The sequence below is a fragment of the Hyperoodon ampullatus genome (assembly GCF_949752795.1).
Source record: "Hyperoodon ampullatus genome assembly, chromosome: 16".
NCBI lineage: Eukaryota > Metazoa > Chordata > Mammalia > Artiodactyla > Ziphiidae > Hyperoodon > Hyperoodon ampullatus.
In genome coordinates, this window is record NC_136929.1 from 71,699,812 (window position 1) to 71,718,145 (window position 18,334).

Below are 18,334 nucleotides of genomic sequence, written 5' to 3' on the forward strand. Positions count from 1 at the left end.
TTTTTTACTTTCATAATTTTTTTTTTAGATGAGAAAATCAAGTAACTCACCCACGTTTACACATCTGGTAAATGGCAGAGCCAGGATTTAAACCCAGGGCCCACACTCACAACCAATATGTTATTTTCCCCTCTCTCTTTCACTATAATCTGTTGATTTAAGTTCATTTTAGGTTTTCTCTTTTATCTGTGGTATTAAGTCAAAGGTTGTGTGATAAATTAATGACATATGAATCACCCCGAAAGATGAGATGGTGACGTGGCATGAAGGTTCCTGGCCTGCTGGATGAGATGTGCAGTTAAACATGGCAATTCTTTCTCCACTGCTGCCCCTTGTGAGACGGTTAGGTCCCGGCCCCTCTGTGAAGTCCCTGATCGGCATGGAGGATGAGACTGATGGTTATTCAGTGTAAGAAACACGGTCGTGAAATTCAGCCACAAGGGCAGTTGCCCAACAAGGCCTGACTCAAGGACCACATCAGTCATGACAGAGGCCATTCTTTGGCCCAGCCATTCCGACTGGCAACCTCCCTGTCAGTGTGATACCCTGGAAGCCTTCAAGAGCATACACAAGGCCTTAGAGAAATCTTTCTTTGATTCTTCATTCTGCTCTCTTAGATAGTAATATAATGTGCAATGCATTAATGATGGACAGGGTCACTATCTGCCTCGGTGAAAAGAAAAAACCACAATTTGAACAGCATGGAATAATTATGGATCAATCAATCAAAAAACTAGTGTCAAAAACAATGACTATCTGGGCTTCCCTGGTGGCGCAGTGGTTGAGAGTCGCCTGCCGATGCAGGGGACGCGGGTTCGTGCCCCGGTCAGGGAGGATCCCACGTGCCGTGGAGCGGCTGGGCCCGTGAGCCATGGCTGCTGAGCCTGTGCGTCCGGAGCCTGTGCTCCGCAACGGGAGAGGCCCCAGCAGTGAGAGGCCCACGTACCGCAAAAAAAAAAAAAAAAGAAACTAGTGTCAAAAACAATGACTATCTGAAACTAATACAGCACTGTAAATCAACTTCCATAAAAAAATAAAAATGAACAAACAAAAGCCCAATGACTATGGTAGAGGTTATTGGGGTACAAAAGAAACAGAATTTCCAGTTCATGCCACACCCCACAAGATTAGTGTTAAGGACAGTTCTTTTGCCTACACTGATGAGAGTATAATGCTAATGCAGGATTTTTAATTTTTTTTAATTGAATAGAGTTTTATTACTTTTGGCATTAAAATTTTGTTTCTTCATTGAATAATCCTGTGATGGTGGGCTGATTTCTGTGACAGTGGAAACCAAGAATAATGATTGTATTTTAGGATACCAATTTGATGATACATTTTATATTCATTTGGTATATTTGTCATGACTTAACACAAAGTTATATAATAATTCAACAATTACATAATGCCACTAGGAACTATTCTGCCTTTTTGTTTCTTGGAACATCTTAGAGGAAACTCATTCTCATGTACATTTGAAAAGTACAGAGAAAATGTGCGTGCTTCTCAAAAAGTTTCTATTTCCTCACTTGTTAAAAGAGTTGAAGACGATGCCATCACTAAGGTTCCTTCCAGCTTTAGCTTTAGATATTCAATAGTGTGGGCAAACGTGGGGTCAGGTCAGGAAGAAAGGCATTGTGGGACATCAGCAAGAGGTCAAACACGGGTATTACTTTTCTAGTGGCCTATGAACTCAGACTGCCCAACTCCCGTGGCTGTATGTTTGCAAAAACTTGCTAGAACTATGTGACCATTAAAAAACTTAACTCTCGTTTTTTCAAAAGCGAATTCCAGCCTTCACACAAAAATTGTCTTTCCATTGGCATATTCTCTTAGTCATGGGAAAGCAATTGAGCTGAGCCTGAATATCATTTCTGCGTTAATGAGGCACACCTCTAGGTCTGAATAGAACATCAAAAAGTAATCCCCAACTTTACAAAATCATGGAACTGGGAAGAGAACATAAAGTTTCATCTCTTCCGTGCACTTACTGACGAGGGTGTTGGGTGTTATTCATTCACTATGTTAAGTGTTGAGGCTACAAAGATGAATAAAACCCAGCTCAGGCCCTTAAGGAGGTTACAGATAGTTGAAGACCCACGATCCAAACAGGTAGAAAGGTGGCTGCAGCCCAGGGGAGAAATAACAAAGCTGCCAACATGTAGCAAAACTGGGTGTTACCTCCTTCACTCATGATGTGGTGGCCCAGGAGCTGTCTTATGTCAATAAATTATTTGTAAATAAGAAAATAATTTCTTTATGTTATCTGATTGATAGCTATACTAAAATGACCCTTAAAACTCCACGGTCATGTCACCCATGCCCAGCTGGAGGGACGATGCATCCTCCCCATGTGAGGGGTCGCCCCAGCTATGCACAGGCAAGATTCTGGAGCTTTATCCACACTGGCCCCAGACCGTACTGTGCTTGCTGTCCTGTTTCTGCTTGCTCTCTGTGTGTAAGAAATGAACATTCAAAAATGTTTATTTCTTACACACAGAAAAAGGCTCAACCAGATAGAAATCATCTCAATGCAAAATGAAAAACCACAAGGAAGAGGATTCTTTTTTAACCTAATAAATAGCATACATAGTCAGGGTCAGATCCAACATTTCTAAACATGAGGGGTCTCCTATCTGGTTGGGGTTGTGTGTGTGTGTGTGTGTGTGTATGGATGTGGGTGTGGGTGTGTTGCTGAAGCTGTGCTTACATAGAAAATACCTGTTTTTACTTGGATTGTGTCTTTAATTGGTGGAGAGGAGGGCTGATGGGGTAGTGGGGTGGAGCTCTGACCGCCCAGTCACCACCGTGCACTGCTGTTGTGCGCAAGGTATACGTGTATATTATCAACAGGTAGTACAGCAATAGATACACATAAGGGCTGGGTGGTGATGATGGTAAAGTTGGTATTCATATTCACAGACAGCATTCTAAGCAGGCAAACCCTTTGGAGAATAACTTGAATGCACAGTTCAAGGGCCATGGGGAGGCTTATAGACTTGACTCCATGATAACAGTTTCTGGACTCTCCCCTAGACAAGTAATTCAAAATGCAGAAAGACTTATTTGCACAAAGAGCATACAATTGCAGCAACCTTTATCTCCTCCAAACAGAAAATGATTGTATAAATTATAGTACATGGACACCGTGGAATAGTATGCAACCGTTACAAATGAGGAGTAGGAAGATTAGGTAACCATTTGTAACGTTAAAAAATTTTAATGTTTAAAAAATGAATTTTCATTTAATATTGAAAAGAAAATTTTATGCATACCACAAATATGTGGAATTATGTACATAAAACAACCTGGAAGGAAATATACAAAAAACAAAAATAGTTTTTCTAATTTCCAAACTTTCTATAATATTGGCATTGCTCTTTATTTTAAAAATAAAAGAGAAAAATACATACTGGGTTGACTATGTATTATGTAGTAGAATGACTCCTTGTTTTTGTGGAACTTTGTTAGCAGAAGAGAGAGTAACAAGCACTGCATTAGGAGTCAGTCCTGATCTCCTATAAAACTGGCCTTTCTGATCTGAAAAAAAAAAAAGAAGAGTTGGGCTTTGATCACCTAAGAGTTTTTAGATTACGTGGGTCCATGACAACTAACCCAAAACATACAGATAAAAGGTACTGTTGGAGTTCAGAAGCCCTTTTCCATCCTCCTATAAAAACAAATCTCATCATGGCATTCCCCCACCTACAACCTTTCAATGGCTTCCATTTGCTGTCAGAGTAAATCCAAACTGCTTAGCCTCAGTTGCAAAGTGCTTGGTGACTGGCCTCCACTTTCTCTCTCCTGCCCTTTTCTTGCCTCACCCCTCCCCCATTCCCAAGCAGCAATCTGGGCTTCAGCCACCTCCCCTCCTTGACTCCTTGGCTTCTGGTCTGCGGCTCAACCCGTGTGTGTGTGTGTGTGTGTGTGTGTGTGTGTGTGTGTGTGCGCGCTCTTCCTGAACACCCCGGCTGCTCACCTGGCCTTCACCTGGTTCAACTCCAGATACCTCCAGGCTGAATTCGCCTCATTTCCTCTGTGCTTTCAAACTGCCCAGTGCTTGTTCCCATGGTGGCATTTACCAACCCATCGCATGGCATTCACAATTTCACCCCTTGCCCATCTCTATCCCTTACTGGACTCTAAGCAGAGGGAAATGTCTTGAGATAAAGAGACTTGGGTTGTATCAGAGGAGAGGTCAAGGTCTGGGTGAGTAAATGAACACAGTGGGGCGGCAGAGGGGAGAACAGTGGGCTTATGATTATTCCTTACATCTCTGTGACTGTGGCCACCTTTACAAATCACAGTACCTACAGGCTATCACTCTTACTATTAAGACAAGACTGGGGCAAAGGAAGGAAGCTGAACTTGAAGGAATCTGACATACACAGTGTTTCTCAGTTGTGGCTGCACAATCAAAATACTTAGGGGAGCTTTGAAAAATACCGGTGTCAGGTCCAGTCCAGGAGAGTGTGATTCAGTTGTTTTGGGGAAGGGCTGGGGCATCTGTCTTTTTAAATGGTTCCTAGTGGTTTTTATGGGAACTGGGTGGAGAATGTCTGGTTAGGGGAGTGTAGGGTTAAAAGGCTGGACATATTTGCAACGCGTGTGTAGGGGTGCTCCTCAGGTGTGAAAATAGGCCAGCCAAAGTGTCCGGGTTGTTCCCTTGCCTTACACAATATAATTCTTTTCTTCATATCCCAAATGCCTTCAGAGCACGATTCTCAAATCTACAAACATACATAGTCCGTTTATTTTGCTGCAGCAAGAGTGAAGACTAAAGGGGGAGAGTCCATCACTAAACCAGTAACTAGCAAATTATGTCTAGTTTCAGGGAAAAGACCTCGGACCTTTTTTGTGGTAGGAAATGAACATTTCTTGAGAACCCTTCTATGATAGGAGTCTTCACATTGGTTTTAGGGGGCTTCATTAGATTTTCTCATGAGAAAGAAATGTAGTATAATTTTACAAAGAAAAACCTTGATGTGACTCTTACACTGGGACCAAGGAGGACCAGGTCAGTCTTGGGTAAAACCGGACAGAGGGGGCAAAGGCGGTCCTCAAAGTTCTTACTTCCAGGGCTTCCCTGGTGGCGCAGTGGTTGAGAGTCTGCCTGCTGATGCCGGGGACACGGGCTCGTGCCCTGGTCCGGGAAGATCCCACATGCCGCGGAGTGGCTGGGCCCGTGAGCCATGGCCGCTGAGCCTGCGCGTCCGGAGCCTGTGCTCCGCAACAGGAGAGGCCACAACAGTGAGAGGCCCGCGTACCGCAAAAAAAAAAAAAAAAAAAAGTTCTTACTTCCACTTTGCCCACAGAGTATGGTATATCCACAACCCTTGCCTCCACCCCCCAGGCACTTTTGCAAACCTTTCTCTGCCTCTTGTGGCATTTTCCTACCCCCAGATCTTTAATAAATGACAATGGCATGATGAGATAATCAAGCAAAGTAATGTCTGATTAAAGGTTACTGGTCTTATAGAAAATAATGCTTCTCTCTAGTTTAAATTCCAGAGTTTTTTGTGAAGACCCTTAAGGAATGATCCTAAGATGGGAATCATTTCAGACCCCTCACATGGCAGATAGGGGAGATTATATTTTTAACAGCTTCACTGACATACAATTTGCATATCATAAAAATCATCCACCTCAAAATAGCCAAAAGGTAGAAGCAATCCAAGTGTCCATCGATGGATGAAATGGATAGGCAAAATGTAATACGTACATACATACAGTGGAGTATTTATTTCCTCTTAAAGAGGGAGGAAATTCTGACATGTGCTACAACATGGATGAGCCTTGAAGACATTAAGTGAAATAAACCAATTACAAAAGGACAAGTACTGTATGATTCTAATTATATTAGGTACCTAGAGTTGTTAAATTAATAGAGACAGAAAGTATTATGGTGGTTGCCGGGGGGGTTGTGGGGAGGGGGAATGGGAAGTCATCTATTGGGTTTGGAGTTTCAGTTTCACAAGATGAAAGAGATCTGCAGATGGATGGTGGTGATGGTAGTACAACAGAGTAAATGTACTTAATGCCACTGAATTGTGCGCCCCAAAAAGGTTAAGATGGTAAATTATGTGTATTTATAATTTTAAAAAATATAAATTCTCCCATTTAACGTGTACAATTCAATAGTTTTTAGTATATTTACAGAGTTATGCAGCCATCACCGTAATCTAATTTTAGAACATTTCCATCACACCCTGCCTTCCACCCCCCAAAAAACCCCTCATACCCATGAGCAGTCACTTGAGGGAGATATTTTTAACAGATCATGGGTGTCATGTGTTATTCTTCCAGGACTTGACTTCATAGACTCTTAGAAGGGGTCTTAGAGATTTTAGTCCCACCTCCTCAGATGAACAAATTGAGGCTCAGAGAAGCAAAGTGTCTTGTCAAATGTCACACAGCAAATTCATCACCAGAGCCAGGTCTTTTGATTTCCCGTAGAGTTACTTTTTGTAATACAAAAATGCCGTGTCACTTGCTTCCTTCAAATTGATGCTGAGAGTAGATTGAAGGTATTATGAAGATGTTATCCTTTCCTGGGCTCTTTTTCCAGTCTCTCTTCTCACCCACATGAGTCGGGAAGTACAGAGTAAAGAGAGGAGAGTGGAAAAGTCTGCCACTGTGTCCAGTCATGCTCCCTTGTGCCTTAACTCTGTTAGGAAAGAGCTATAATGAGTCTTATGGAGAACAATGTTGCAGCCTCTCTTAGAAGAGAGATTGGAAATACAGCCAGGGGCAGGGACTTTACTTTTGAAAGATGCTGCCTTTTGTGGAGGTGGCTGGGGTAACCAGCGTCAAACAGCAACACCATGTATCAGAAATGCCAAGGTCTTGGGCTGGCAGTGGTGGTCATTATGTCTCCTGTTGTCGCATGATTGCTGGGAAACAGCAGAGGAAGTGAGTTGAGGCTTCTATACATCCTGCCACCTTCTGCTTCTTGCAGAGCCTTGGCCAGGGCAGTAGTTGGATGAAAGTTGGGGTTTGGAGTAGGGTGGAGGACTAACTTTGCGAGCAAGAGCCTTCAATATTCCTTCTGAACTCACTGAAACATCTTCAGCCACCCTTATTTCCTGGAGGGCTGCTGGAGAGGCCTCTGTGGTTGCTAAACATGGAGAATGAGGCCAAGGAAAATCATGTAGCTATGGACTCAGAAATATCTATACCAAGTCCTGAAGCCTAATCAGGGCAAGATTCAGGCCTCTTTTTTCTTCTGTCTTTTGGTCTTTCTGGGAATTCAATCTACCCTCCTCCTCCCTGGTTACCACTCTAACTCACCCCAGGATGATGTAGGCCTCCAGGAGGGCTTGGAATTTCTCCAGCAGGGCTACTCAAGAGGCAGGTACTCTAAACGTCCTGTGAGTTTCCATCATGATGAGACACACCTGACTGGAGAGATTGCTGTGGGGAATGACACAGGCTCCTAGACAATGGGGGACACTGCCTGGATTATTCATTTTTGAACTCCTGGTGCCTAGCAGAGTGCCTGGTGTGTTTGTTTGCTGAATGAATAAGTAGTAACGTTTCACATCAAATGATACATTGTTATTTACAAAGTGGTTTATTTTCCCTGCCTGAATTTATCCTCACAAGTGCCCCTACTTTACCCCTGGAAGGTAGGCAAGACTGTTTCACAGATGAGGTCACATAACTGTAGGTTGGAGAGGTGGCTGTCAGACTCTTACTCTGTTGGCATTTTTATACAGATGTCTCACTGAGACGGCCCTTCCTAAAATACCCTAAGAGAGGTATGTATAGGGAGTCAGATAGACATTCGTGGTCTCTGCATTTTGTTCCTAAATCTGGGGTAGATGTATTCTTCATCTAAGTCTCTCACTAATGGTATTATTTTCTGCTGTTTGCTAATCACTGCAGGTGTATAAATTTTCAATTACATCTTTTTTTTTTTTTTTTTTTTTTTTTGCGGTACGCGGGCCTCTCACTGTTGTGGCCTCTCCCGTTGTGGAGCACAGGCTCCGGACGAGCAGGCTCAACGGCCATGGCTCACGGGCCCAGCCGCTCCGCGGCATGTGGGATCTTCCCGGACCGGGGCATGAACCTGTGTCCCCTGAATCGGCAGGCGGACTCTCAACCACTGCGCCACCAGGGAAGCCCTCAACTACATCTTGAGTTAAATAGAATTTCAGGGCTAGCCTGGTAAACTGGCGAATCCTCATGTAGTTTGTAGTAGCTATTTCCTGATAGAGATTTAGCATCATACACTATCGTATCTAATACAGTTTTTGGTTCATACACTATTGCATCTAATGCAGTTTTTGGTAATTTCAATTAACTAGATTGTAGCTTTATGGGCCTGAGTCTTCAAGAAACACATGTTCCAACATTCTCCCTGCTTAACGACATCCTTACTCTTGTTGAACTTTTATGACCTTATTGGAAATCAATGCTTCTGATCTTCCAAATGTATTGTTGAGGAGAGACCTAGACGAAATCACTATACAAAATGCTTTGAGATTGCAGGATGTGGAGAGCGTGCTATCCTTAAAATGAATGGTTCTGCTTGGAGGTAAACCATGTTTTAACTCTGCGTGTATATTGTGCACGAGGGAATTTCTCTGTGCAGAATAATTTTCGCCCAATAATTCCCACGATCACAGCACTTCTGGTAGCAGGTATCTCCTAACTCCCCTGCAGCAGCTTGGCTAAAGAGAGCTTTCCTCTTCTAGCAACTGTTGCTAGGAGGGGCGTGGCTTCGGAGTCGGGCGAGGACGCGTTAGGCGGCCCGCTCCCTCCGCACCGCCCCCCCCGGCGTAGACTACACTTCCCGTGATGCTCGAGGGTGGTCTCCGTAGTGACGCCTTTGGTGTTCGCGGAGGGGGAGGGAGAGAAGGAAGGCGGGGGCGGCGGCTGCGAGGGGGTTCCGTGCTCTTCCCATGTCCCCGACTCGCGCGCCGCCGCCGCCGCCGCCGCCATGTTGGCTTGAGGGGCGATGACAGGAGGCGGCTGCGGCGTCGGGTACTGAAAAGTGGAGGAGGAGGAGGAGGAGAGACAGAGCTCTGAGAGGAAGCGGTTCCCGGGCTGAGGAGAGGAAGGACCCGGGCTCTTCCGGGGCCCAGCCAAAGTCGGCGTCGCGGGGAGCTCGCGAGGCCGGGGAGGGGAGGGGAAGGCGGAGCCGGGGGAGGCGGAGGCGAGAGAGGAGCGCCGGGAAGCCGGAGACTATGTGTCCTGAACCCCGCGGCTGCCCGGAGGCGCCCGCGGCCTGAGCCCCGACGGGCCGTGGGGTCTCCTGCCGGGCCGAGCGCCCCGCTTTCCCCGCTCGCCGCCCCGGCTCTCCGGCCCGGGCTTGCGCTTCGGCTGCCAACGAGTTAAATGCCCTTGAGCGCGGGTTTCCGCGGCCCGGCTGGCAACGCCGGCCGCCCGAGTTGAGCCGTTTCCCCGCGCCGTCCGCCGGGGGACGCGTCCATGTGTGGCCACATAGTTATCTGTGTACCGCGGCGCCGGGGCATTCTCCTGCTTAATGAGGACTCGACCTGGGAGCAAGTGTGAATCACTGCCGGGCTGGGAAAGGAGGAAGACGATTTAACCCCCTCCCACCCCGCTCCATGTCCGTGTGTCACTCGGCTCGGTCCACCTGGCGCGGCCGGTCCTGGGGCTGCTGCTGCTGACGACGGCGACGGGGCTGCCACCCCAGGAGTTCCCTCCTGCTCTGGCCACACCGCTCCCGGGGATTGTTCCTCTTCGTTCGGAACCTCGGCCCGGCCGGCACTTTGGCTCCGAAAGAACTTATTTTAGGGGGAAGCACATCTCGAACCAGTCAAGATTGATCGTGAAGGTTGATTCCTGTAGCTCGAAGATTTCTCTTTTTTGTTTGTTGTTGTCTCTTTTTGATTTTTTTTTCCGGCGTGAACATCTGGGTATATATATCAAACGGCAAGATGTCCAGTAATGTCCCGGCGGATATGGTAAGTGAAGGATAAGAGTTACGACACCCTTTGATTTAATTGTGGTTTCCAATCTTATCTCATCAGAAAGGATACAGGCGTGGGGTGAAGGTTTGCGGGGGGGACTGTTGAAAAGCCACGGTGCTGGGAGATCTGGAGAAGTTGGAGGGTCTGGTGTCCCTCTTGAGAAAGTACTGCTTTTAATGCGGATTTTCCTCATTTGTGTTTTCTAAATGATTAAAGACAATGGAGAAGTTGGGAGCATGTAGCAAGGTAGCCTGAAGTGGAGAAAATCTCTTCTTCTTTGCTAGAAGCCTCTGAACACTTGCGTCTTTAAAGCTTCTAAAAACGTCAGTGGCAGTGGGCAGAGCTCAGGACGGGTGTCCCTGCTAGATACAGAGGTGGACAGGAAAACGGGGATCTTGCTCGGTGGCACTGATCATTAATGCAGTAGGTACAGCTTGATATTTCCAAAAACAGGGACGTGTTATCTCTTGGAGAGAAACTTGACCAGAATTTGCTGTGAGCTTTTTGAAACGTATGGGTGAGCAAGTATGGCAACAGAAATATTAAGACGTTTTGGAATTTTCACAAATCTAGGCTGGCTGTATTTTGGTACTTTTAACGAATATTCCAGGACTTTTAGTACCAAATATTTAGTCGTATTACATCACTGGACTTTTAAAAGCTCATAAAACACATTATTGATTGAGCCTTCATCCTGGAATGTTAAGAACCTGAAACAAAAAGTACTCTGCATAAAGGTTAAGGATATGAGACTGTTGACTAACAGGAACTGTGTAGGTTTACAGTGCTGGGAGGTGGGTTTGAGTGAGTGTGAAATGACACTTTGCTGTCCTAGGGACAAACGTAATGCAATTAACAGGAAGGTGAATAATCTTGTTTATGAAAGAATTGAAGTTAACATAGTTATGCTCACTTACATGAAGTTAACATTTGAGTGTTCGTATATTTCAGCGAAAAAACAAAATTGAACTTCCCTGGTGATTAAATTTTAAAATGACAGATGTTTCAATAAGAGTGAACCTCATTTACAGGCTGTAAAATAAAAATTAAGTGGCTCTAACTGGCATAATTTGACCTTGGTTTAAAGACATTTTGCTAGCGTTTGCTTTCCCTTTTAGTGCACTATTTAAATGCAAAGGAACCACAGTGTTCTGTCTCTTGGGTGGCCACATAGCAACCTTACACTCTCCTTCCTGATTCTTAAAACTCGAGCATTGTCCTTTTAGTTTTCCCTTCCCTCCTGGTGTGCACACCGGAGAATAGTCTCCGGCCTGCTTAAGGATAGCTGGACTTGATTTCCTCCACCCTACTCGCGAAGTTGCCTGGAGAGGTCTCTGGACGGAGCTGGAAAATGCTTTTTCCTCTGTTGGATAATTGCTCTGTGGGCTCCTCACCTCCAGCAAAGATTGGCTCTCTCTCTAAAGCCTCCATCTTATATCATCATGCGCACTGTGAGATATGATCACCCTACGTACTATTTATCTGTCACAGAAGTTGTCGTGAAATAGATTTGTGTCATTAAAACAGTGCCACAACTTTATTTAGGCCCAGTGATGAAGAAAAGCTGGAATGTGGGTGGCATCAGTCACAAATTGAGATGATTTGGGGAATACTGTTTCCAAGTCAGAGAGAAGGTTTGGAAGCTAGTGTTAGGATCAGGGGACCGGGAAGTAGTGCAAGGCTTTATTAATAGCTGCAGTTATAAAATACAACGATTTCTCTTTCAGACTGTATTTTAAGGCCTTGATGATTCTTTGGTGCTTTGAGATCCCTTTATTAAAGGTGATATGCAAGGGCAAAGCAGTATTATGTAATAAACATATAATGCCCTGGTGATGCTATTTCAGAGTGTATCTAAGGTACAGCTCAGATTAGATGGTTCTGAATATTTTTTATGTGTCATTTTCTAGCTGTCCAACTTGTTGGAGGTCTTGAGGGTTTTTTCCAGCGTTAAAACCTTTTAAACCTTCATTTGCTAGTACTTACATTGCATTTTTGCTTAAGAAGTGCCTTTATTTGATATGTACCTAGAATCCTCAACTTTTTGAAATATGACATGATAAATACTGGTTGAAAGTTGTCGATTAAATGCTTCATATTTGTTCAACTTTTTATTATCAGTAATTGACAATCTGCATTTACATCTGTGACTTAAAGTGAGAAGACTTTTACCACTCTTGGAGAGCGTCAGCCGGTCCACTCCCACCTCTTTCCACACTCTGACATTTCCCTTGAAGTACAACTCTAAAGTGATCAGGATACACACCCTTGCAAGTACGAATACATACATTTTTGCTAGATGCAGTAAAAATGTCAAGTTTCTCAGTGGCGACAGTTCGTATGTGCTATTTAGAAACAAATGTTACGCTGTTTCACGTGTTAACGGTGCTTGTCAGTTGTATAGGAAAATCCTGTTTAGGAGACGAGGTGGGGCAGTGAAGTTATAACCCCTGTCATGTTTTCATTGGAGATTGTTCATAATTGAGCTATAATAATTGCTAAATCATTTGACGTTTTTGGTAAAGTCTTCTTACGGCAATTATTGTGACTCACTTTAAAATCGATTTTTTAGCATCACTTTTTTATTTCGTAAATATAACTAACATTTAAAATTTATTTTTAAACATTCAGTAAATTTTTTTGTTTACCATAAGTAGTCTCTTTTTCTTATAATCCAAATTTAGCAAGTCAGTCTTTTGGGGATGGGTGGGAGTGGTACCCCCAGTGAATGGATTTGCTATATTCTTTACAAAAAATAATTTGCAGTTGATACTTTTCCAATGAACATTCTGTAAAGATGTCCTATAAATTATATAAATGTGTTTACTTAAAATGTTGGCTTTTCCTTTGCTGAGAGTGATTGAGTTTGAACTAAGAGATTTACTAACATTCCAGTGTAATAACTTATTTGTGAGAAAAATCTGAAAATATCTGAACAGAATATCATTATAATACATTGTGTTTAAATGATTCATTTTTTTCGCCTCAGCGCAAATCATAGTTCATGATGGGCAATATTAATTGTTTATAATTGTAGCATGAATTATGTTAATGACTTAGGTTTTTCTGAAAGAAAATGTTTACTCTTTTGTTAGTAATAAAACCTAAGGCTGTGTAGATAAGCTGGTAATTTTCTGGATTTGGAAAGTTACCAAGAAATAAAGTATTGTATTTATAAAACTATTATATAAGACATTTGAACTACTATTTAGAGCTTTGGACTGAAATTATACTTTATGATACCTGTAAAATTGAAAACCCTACCTAAGAGAGACATTGACAATTACTGTGAGAATAATGGCAAAGCAATTTTGGTTATTCGAAATGTTTTAGATGATAAAATACAGAAAAACCCTGTATCTTTTTAAATTATTAATGTAAAATTCTAGCAGATGTAACCATTTTTAGTCTGGGGTTAAGTGAGCTAATGATAATTTGAGTTTTTTCAGTGTTTAATTAATATTTTTATTGTAATGTCATATCTGTAACATTTGTGGAAGAAATATTGGAGCCCTCTAGTGGACAGGAAATTATTAAAATGAATTTCTTCTCGAACTGAAGTTTTATCACTTTTCCAAGTTAAAATGACAGATATAGAATATGCTAGGGGAAAACGTCATGCTCGATAAAGGTCTAGAGAATAGAAAAATTTTAACTTTGAAGAAAGTGTATATTAAGATCTAATGCCCAAGCAAGGCAAAAACAACAAATAACATACAAGGGAATCCCCATAAGGTTAACAGCTGATCTTTCAGCAGAAACTGTGCAAGCCAGAAGGGAGTGGCAGGACATATTTAAAGTGATGAAAGAGAAAAACCTACAATCAAGTTTACTCTACCCAGCAAGGATCTCATTCAGATTCGATGGAGAAATTAAAATCTTTACAGAAAAGCAAAAGCTAGGAGAATTCAGCACCACCAAACCAGCTTTACAACAAATGCTAAAGGAACTTCTTTAGGCAGGAAACACAAGAGAAGGGAAAGACCTACAATAACAGACCCAAAACAGTTAAGAAAATGGTAATAGGAACATACATATTGATAACTACCTTAAATTTAAATGGATTAAATGCTCCAACCAAAAGACATAGACTGGCTGAATGGATACAGAAGCAAGACCCGTATATATGCTGTCTATAAGAGACCCATTTCAGACCTAGGGACACCTACAGACTGAAAGTGAGGGGATGGAAAAAGATACTCCATGCAAATGGAAATCAAAAGAAAGCTGGACTAGCAGTTCTCATATCAGACAAAAGAGACTTCAGAATAAAAGCTATTACAAGAGACAAGGACACTACATAATGATCAAGGGATCAATCCAAGAAGAAGATATGACAATTCTAAATATTTATGCACCCAACATAGGAGCACCTCAATACATAAGGCAAATGCTAACAGCCATAAAATGGGAAATCGACAGTAACACAGTCATAGTAGGGGGCTTTAACACCCCACTTTCACCAATGGACAGATCATCCAAAATGAAAATAAATAAGGAAACACAAGCTTTAAGTGATACATTAAACAAGATGGACTTAATTGATATTTATAGGACATTTTATCCAAAGACAACAGAATACACTTTCTTCTCAAGTGCTCATGGAACATTCTCCAGGATCATATCTTGGGTCACAAATCAAGCCTTGGTAAATTTAAGAAAATTGAAATCGTATCGAGTATCTTTTCCAACCACAATGCTATGAGACTAGATATCAATTACAGGAAAAGATCTGTAAAAAATACAAACACATGGAGGCTAAACAATACACTACTAAATAGCCAAGAGATCACTGAATAAATCAAAGAGGAAATAAAAAAATACCTAGAAACAAATGACAATGAAAACACGACAACCCAAAAACCTATGGGATGCAGCAAAAGCAGTTCTAAGAGGGAAGTTTATAGCAATACAATCCTACCTCAAGAAACAAGAAACATCTCAAATAAACAACCTAACCTTACACCTAAAGCAATTAGAGAAAGAAGAACAAAAAAACCCCAAAGTTAGCAGAAGGAAAGAAATCATAAAGATCAGATCAGAAATAAATGAAAAAGAAATGAAGGAAACAGTAGCAAAGATCAATAAAACTAAAAGCTGGTTCTTTGAGAAGATAAACAAAATTGATAAACCATTAGCCAGACTCATCAAGAAAAAAAGGGAGAAGACTCAACAGAATTAGAAATGGAAATGGAGAAGGAACAACTGACACTGCAGAAATACAAAGGATCATGAGAGATTACTACAAGCAACTATATGCCAATAAAATAGACAACCTGGAAGAAATGGACAAATTCTTAGAAAAGCACAACCTTCTGAGACTGAACCAGGAAGAAATAGAAAATATAAACAGACCAATTCCAAGCACTGAAATTGAGACTGATTAAAAATCTTCCAGCAAACAAAAGCCCAGGACCAGATGGCTTCACAGGCGAATTCTATCAAACATTTAGAGAAGAGCTAACACCTATCCTTCTCAAACTCTTCCAAACTATAGCAGAGGGAGGAACACTCCCAAACTCATTCTACGAGGCCACCATCACCCTGATACCAAAACCAGACAAAGATGTCACAAAGAAAGAAAACTACAGGCCAATATCCCTGATGAACATAGATGCAAAAAATTCTCAACAAAATACTAGCAAACAGAATCCAACAGCACATTAAAAGGATCATACACCATGATCAAGTGTGGTTTATCCCTGGAATGCAAGGATTTTTCAGTATATGCAAATCAATCAATGTGATAAACCATATTAACAAATTGAAGGAGAAAAACCATATAATCATCTCAATAGATGAAGAAAAAGCTTTCGACAAAATTCAACACCCATGTATGATAAAAACCCTCCAGAAAGTAGGCATAGAGGGAACTTACCTCAACATAATAAAGGCCATATATGACAAACCCACAGCCAACGTCATTCTCAATGATGAAAAACTGAAACCATTTCCTCTAAGATCAGGAATAACACAAGGTGTCCACTCTCACCACTGTTATTCAACACAGTTTTGGAAGTTTTAGCCACAGCAATCAGAGAAGAAAAAGAAAAGGAATCCAAATCGGAAAAGAAGTAAAGCTATCACTGTTTGCAGATGACATAATACTATACATAGAGAATCCTAAAGGTGCTACCAGAAAACTCCTAGAGCTAATCAATGAATTTGGTAAAGTAGCAGGATACAAAATTAATGCACAGAAATCTCTTGCATTCCTATACACTAATGATTAAAAATCTGAAAGAGAAATTAAGGAAACACTCCCATTTACCATTGCAACAAAAAGAATAAAATACCTAGGAATAAACCTACCTAAGGAGACAAAAGACCTGTATGCAGAAAACTGTAAGACACTGATGAAAGAAATTAAAGATGATACAAACAGATGGAGAGATATACCATGTTCTTGGATTGGAAGAATGAACACTGTGAAAATGACTATACTACCCAAAGCAATCTACAGATTCAGTGCAATCCCTATCAAACTACCAATGGCATTTTTCACAGAACTAGAAGAAAAATTGCACAATTTGTATGGAAACACAAAAGACCCTGAATAGCCAAAGCAATCTTGAGAACGGAGCTGGAGGAATCAGGCTCCCTGACTTCAGACTATACTACAAAGCTACAGTAATCAAGACAGTATGGTACTGGCACAAAAACAGAAATCTAGATCAATGGAACAGGATAGAAAGCCCAGAGATAAACCCACGCACACATGGTCACCTTATTTTTGATAAAGGAGGCAAGAATATACAATGGAGAAAAGACAGCCTCTTTGATAAGTGGTGCTGGGAAAACTGGACAGCTACGTGTACAAGAATGAAATTAGAACACTCCCTAACACCGTACACAAAAATAAACTCCAGATGGATTAAGAACCTAAACGTAAGGCCAGACACTATAAAACTCTTAGAGGAAAGCATAGGCAGAACACTCTATGACATAAATCACAGCAAGATCCTTTTTGACCCACCTCCTAGAGAAATGGAAAGAAAAATAAACAAATGGGATCTAATGAAACTTAAAAGCTTTTGCCCAGCAAAGGAAAACATAAACAAGACGAAAAGGCAACCCTCAGATTGGGAGAAGATGTTTGCAAATGAAGCAACTGACAAAGGATTAATCTCCAAAATTTACAAACAGCTCATGCAACTCAATATCAAAAAAACAAAAAACCCGATCCTAAAATGGGTGGAAGACCTAAATAGACATTTCTCCAAAGAAGATATACAGATTGCCAACAAACACATGAAAGGATGCTCAAGATCCCTAATCATTGAGAAATGCAAATCAAAACTACAATGAGGTATCACCTCACATCAGTTAGAATGGACATCATCAAAAAATCTACAAAGAATAAATGCTGGAGAGGGTGTGGAGAAAAGGGAACCCTCTTGCACTGTTGGTGGGAATGTAAATTGATACAGCTACTATGGAGAACAGTATGGAGGTTCCTTAAAAAGCTAAAAATAGAACTACCATATGACCCAGCCATCCCACTACTGGGCATATACCCTGAGAAAACCATAATTCAAAAAGAGTCATGTACCACAATGTTCACTGCAGCTCTATTTACAATAGCCAGGACATGGAAGCAACCTATGTGTCCATCGACAGATGAATGGGTAAAGAAGATGTGGCACATACATACAATGGAATATTACTCAGCCATAAAAAGAAACGAAATTGAGTTATTTGTAGTCAGGTGGATGGACCTAGAAACTCTTACAGAGTGAAGTAAGTCAGAAAGAGAAAAACAAATACTGTATGCTAACACATATCTATGGAATCTTTTTTTTTTTTTTTTTTGCGGTACACGGGCCTCTCACCGTTGTGACCTCTCCCTTTGTGGAGCACAGGCTCCGGACGTGCAGGCTCAGCGGCCATGGCTCACGGGCCCAGCCGCTCCACGGCATGTGGGATCTTTCCAGACCGGGGCATGAACCCGTGTCCCCTGCATCGGCAGGCGGACTCTCAACCACTGTGCCACCAGGGAAGCCCATGGAATCTTAAAAAAAGGTTCTGAAGAGCCTAGGAGCAGGACAGGAATAAAGGCGCAGACGTAAAGAATGGACTTGAGGACATGGGGAGGGGAAAGGGGAAGCTGAGATGAACTGAGAGAGTGGCATGGATATATATTCACTACCAAATGTAAAATAGGTAACTAGTGGGAAGCAGCCGCATAGCACAGGGAGATCAGCTCGGTGCTTTGTGACCACCTAGAGGGGTGGGATAGGGAAGGTGGGAGGGAGACACAAGAGGGAGGAGATATGGGGATGTGTGTATGTGTATAGCTGATTCACTTTGTTGTAAAGCAGAAACTGACACACCATTGTGAAACAATTATACTCCAATAAAGATGTTAAAAAAAAATCCCCCCCCCAAAAAAA

The 18,334-nt window shown here is 42.0% G+C and overlaps 1 protein-coding gene across 1 annotated transcript in view; it reads left to right on the plus strand.

The window, feature by feature from the left end:
* Nucleotides 1-9,575: 9,575 nt before the first annotated feature.
* UBL3 (ubiquitin like 3) overlaps nt 9,576-18,334 on the plus strand; it is a gene marked incomplete at its 5' end in the record, with an annotated part of 66,769 nt that continues 58,010 nt past the window's right edge. The window contains 2 exons of the mRNA XM_079721640.1: nt 9,576-9,612; nt 9,820-9,935. Of these exons, the coding sequence (XP_079577766.1) occupies nt 9,576-9,612; nt 9,820-9,935 (153 nt within the window). The remainder of the gene's footprint in view (nt 9,613-9,819; nt 9,936-18,334) is intronic.